The sequence below is a fragment of the Amaranthus tricolor genome, chromosome 8 (genome assembly GCF_026212465.1).
Source record: "Amaranthus tricolor cultivar Red isolate AtriRed21 chromosome 8, ASM2621246v1, whole genome shotgun sequence".
In the NCBI taxonomy this organism is placed as follows: domain Eukaryota; kingdom Viridiplantae; phylum Streptophyta; class Magnoliopsida; order Caryophyllales; family Amaranthaceae; genus Amaranthus; species Amaranthus tricolor.
In genome coordinates, this window is record NC_080054.1 from 29,659,076 (window position 1) to 29,662,496 (window position 3,421).

The 3,421-nt window shown below is 36.0% G+C and overlaps 1 protein-coding gene across 1 annotated transcript; it reads right to left on the minus strand.

The window, feature by feature from the left end:
- Window positions 1-1,847: 1,847 nt before the first annotated feature.
- Window positions 1,848-2,554, minus strand: LOC130821775 (uncharacterized). The gene is made up of 2 exons (XM_057687553.1): window positions 2,393-2,554; window positions 1,848-2,294 (listed from the first exon to the last, which is right to left on the minus strand). Exons 1-2 carry the CDS (start codon window positions 2,552-2,554, stop codon window positions 1,848-1,850), a joined length of 609 nt encoding a protein of 202 aa, XP_057543536.1.
- Between the last annotated feature and the right edge of the window lie 867 nt (window positions 2,555-3,421).

Here is a 3,421-nt window from a genome sequence, read left to right on the forward strand (position 1 = left end):
CATAGTTAGTGAGTTTCTGAGGTGGACAGCGTATACGAATCGAATGTCTGGGCAAAGAAGGAGAGGTAATATTGGTTTGATGATTCAAGAAAGATGGAGTTATGGAAGGGCATGGATTAATGGATGTATTATTTTCATTTATGGATTGTGAAGAAGTAGGATTTGGCTGCATTGCTAAGACATCATTCTCATGTAGTGGGTGAGTTGTAGGTTATTCCATATCAGGAATAGGCAGAGGAAGAGGGATTTGTGATGTGGAATATAGACTTAAAGATAAATTGGTTTTAAATGGAAAAATAGTTTCATGAAAAACTACATCTCTACTTATTAAGAAACTTTTAGTATCAATGTCATACAAACGATATGCTTTTTGACCGACTGGATAACCAACAAAAAAGCAACGTTTGGCCCGGGGTTCAAATTTTTGTGGATGATTAGTGGCAGTGGAAGCATAACATAAGCATCCAAAAGCTCGAAGTTGATTGAAAGTGGGAGGAGTTCCATGAAGAATTTCATAAGGAGTTTTGCCTTGCAATATTTTTGTTGGTGTTCTGTTGATAAAATAAGTAGCCGTAAGAATACAATCACCCCAAAACTCAATCGGAAGTCCTGCTTGAAAACGTAAAGCACGAGCCACATTGAGAAGATGACGATGTTTTCATTCAACAACCCTATTTTGTTGGGGAGTGCCGGGACAACTCAATTATTGAAAAGCATGAAAATTCTGTGCCATTATCAGAACGAAAAGTTTTGACAATTGAATTATATTGATTTCGGACATATGCTAAATAATAAACCAGTAAAGAGTATGCATCTTTTTTGAATTTCATTAGATAAGTCCATGTGTTTCGAGAAAAATCATCCAACAATGGTCAAAAAATAACAATGACCATTACGAGTAGGGGTAGCATATTTACCCCAAAGATCAACATGAATAAGATCAAAGCAATTTAAACTAGATGAATGATGTGTAGGAAAAGGAAGTCGAGTTTGCTTTGACAACTGACAAATATCACAAGAAGTACTAAAAGTATTATTGAATCCTAAGATGGGTGCTAATGACTGGAGAACTGTTGATGATGGGTGGCCTAATCGAGCATGCCAAGTGGTAGAAGTAGTGGTGGTGAGAAGGGCCATGACATTTGAATTTCCATCAAGAAAATAAAGACCTCCTCGCTTATGGCCCCGACCAATCTCCATCTTCGTCAAAGGGTCCTGAAAAATGCAGTGAGAAGGATAAAATGTGACAATGCATTGAGATGTCTGAGTTAATATAGGAATTGATAGTAAATTAAATTTAAAAGATGGGACAAATAAAACATCAGATATAATCAAAGTAGAACTAATGGGTGTAGTGCCTTTTCATAAATGGGAACAGATTCACCATTAGGAACCGATATGGTAGAGGGATTATCAAAAGCAATAGGCGGGGAAGAAAACAAATGTGGGTTGTAGGTGACATGATCTGTTGCTCCAGTGTCTATTACCCATTCATTAGGCTTGCAGACAGAAGAATTAAGAGCAAGAAACTCACCTGCAAGGTTGGCTTTTGGTTGATTTACCTCTGGTAACAAACGTAAAAGTTGTTGAAGTGACTCATTATTACTAAGGACATCTTTACTATCCTCTGGAGGATTAGAGGAAGACAAAGATGAAGATGCCCTATGCGTATTTCCTTTGCGATAATGGCGATGGGCTGGTGGATACGCATGAAGTTTGAAGCACTTGTCCTCTGTGTGGCCTAAATTTCCACAATGGTTGCATCGCGGACTATTACGGATGGACATTGGGTGAGCCATAAGTGCTTGAGAAGTATTAAAAGATGTATTAATGTCATTGGCATTTGATTAAAGAGCAGCACAATCAGTACTTACAGGAGGATGAGTGTGTGAGCGTTGAGCTTCATCTTGTAAAAGTAAGGAGTATGCACCTGACAAATCGGGAAGATTGGAGGTTAACAAAAGTTGACTTCGGGGTTGACTGTAGGTGTCATTGAGTCCCATCAAAAATTGCATCAACTTCCTGTTGTTTTGTTGACGGAGGTATTTTTCCTTTGCACCACAACTGCATCCTTGGCATGTGCAATTTGGTGGAGAATCAATGAGATTTAATTCATCCCAGAAACAACGAAGTTGATTGTAATATTGAGCAATTGATAATTCTTCCTGTTGAATAGTGGCAATACGTCGCTCAAGATCATAAATTCGTGGTCCATTAATGGTGGAAAAACGAGACTTGAGGTCTGCCCATATTGTAGCAGCGAAATCGGCATAGAGTACAGTATGAGCAAGATTCTGGTAGATAGAATTAAGAAGCCAAGACATCACCATATTATTAGCACGAGTCCAACGGGCAAAATCCGAGTGGGAGGAATCGAGCATATTTATGGAACCATCAACAAAGCCATGGTCATGCCAAGAACCCAGGGATTATAATTCTCAATGCCATTGAGAACGACACTAACAAGAGAGTGCCCGGGATTATCGGAAGGGTGAAGATAATATGGGCTTTCAAAGTCAAGGGAAGTATTGGAAGAATTTGTTTGAGGAGACATTATTGAAAAATCTTCTGATACCTTGAAAGTAAGATAAGAATGGAAGAATAATGTAGTGTGTTTTCATATATATTTTACATGTAGTGTAGTTACAGCTATATACTCCCTCCTATTTATTCCAATAGTTCTATTTGACTGGGCATATTTACCCATGTAATAATGTCATTGTTAATATTTTTAATTGGATATAATTAAAAATTGTAAATTTGATATTAATGATTTTTGCATTGAAATAAATCAAATAAGACCTCACTTGACTATATTATAACTTATAGATTAAGAATAAAATACCAGTTTAGAGTGATTGATGAATAGTATCAAAAGTCAAATGAGACTAATACCTTAAACAGGAGGGAGTATAATACAAGAATTATCAGTTGCAAATTTTAGGAGGAAATTAAGCTAATCACAATATTTTACGAGAAAATCAAGCTAGGAAATTATACTAAAATATACAAAATAATTGACAGCATATATTATGGAGATATGCATAATATCAGGGATATAATCTTGTGTAATAATTACTACTTGAATATACAAGATAGAATACAGGCTAAACCAGTGTTTAACTAATTGATTTAGACAACAATTCTTAAAATTTTCAATGTCTAACAAAAGTATCGATTGCCATATGTCTATAAGTCACACCAACTTCAAAAACATGGAACAAGACTGATAAAATAAGGGGCGAATCTAGACCCGGGTCTATTAACGAGTTGTTGTCATTGTGTTAGAATTTGATTTTAACACTTTCGGGTAGCTCGTAATGTAGCCTTTGTATATTATTCGATGATTAATGGGACTAAACTGAGACAATATTTATAAAAAAGCGTTTTTCATTATGAGATAATAAAGCACTACAACTTG

Excerpts from the sequence above, each read along its gene's own strand:
- LOC130821775 (XM_057687553.1), bottom strand. The coding sequence starts at position 2,554 with ATGTCTCCTCAAACAAATTCTTCCAATACTTCCCTTGACTTTGAAAGC. Across the intron at positions 2,295-2,392 it reads TGACCATGGCTTTGTTGATG|AATCTTGCTCATACTGTACT; the intron begins GTTCCATAAATA and ends TCTATCTACCAG.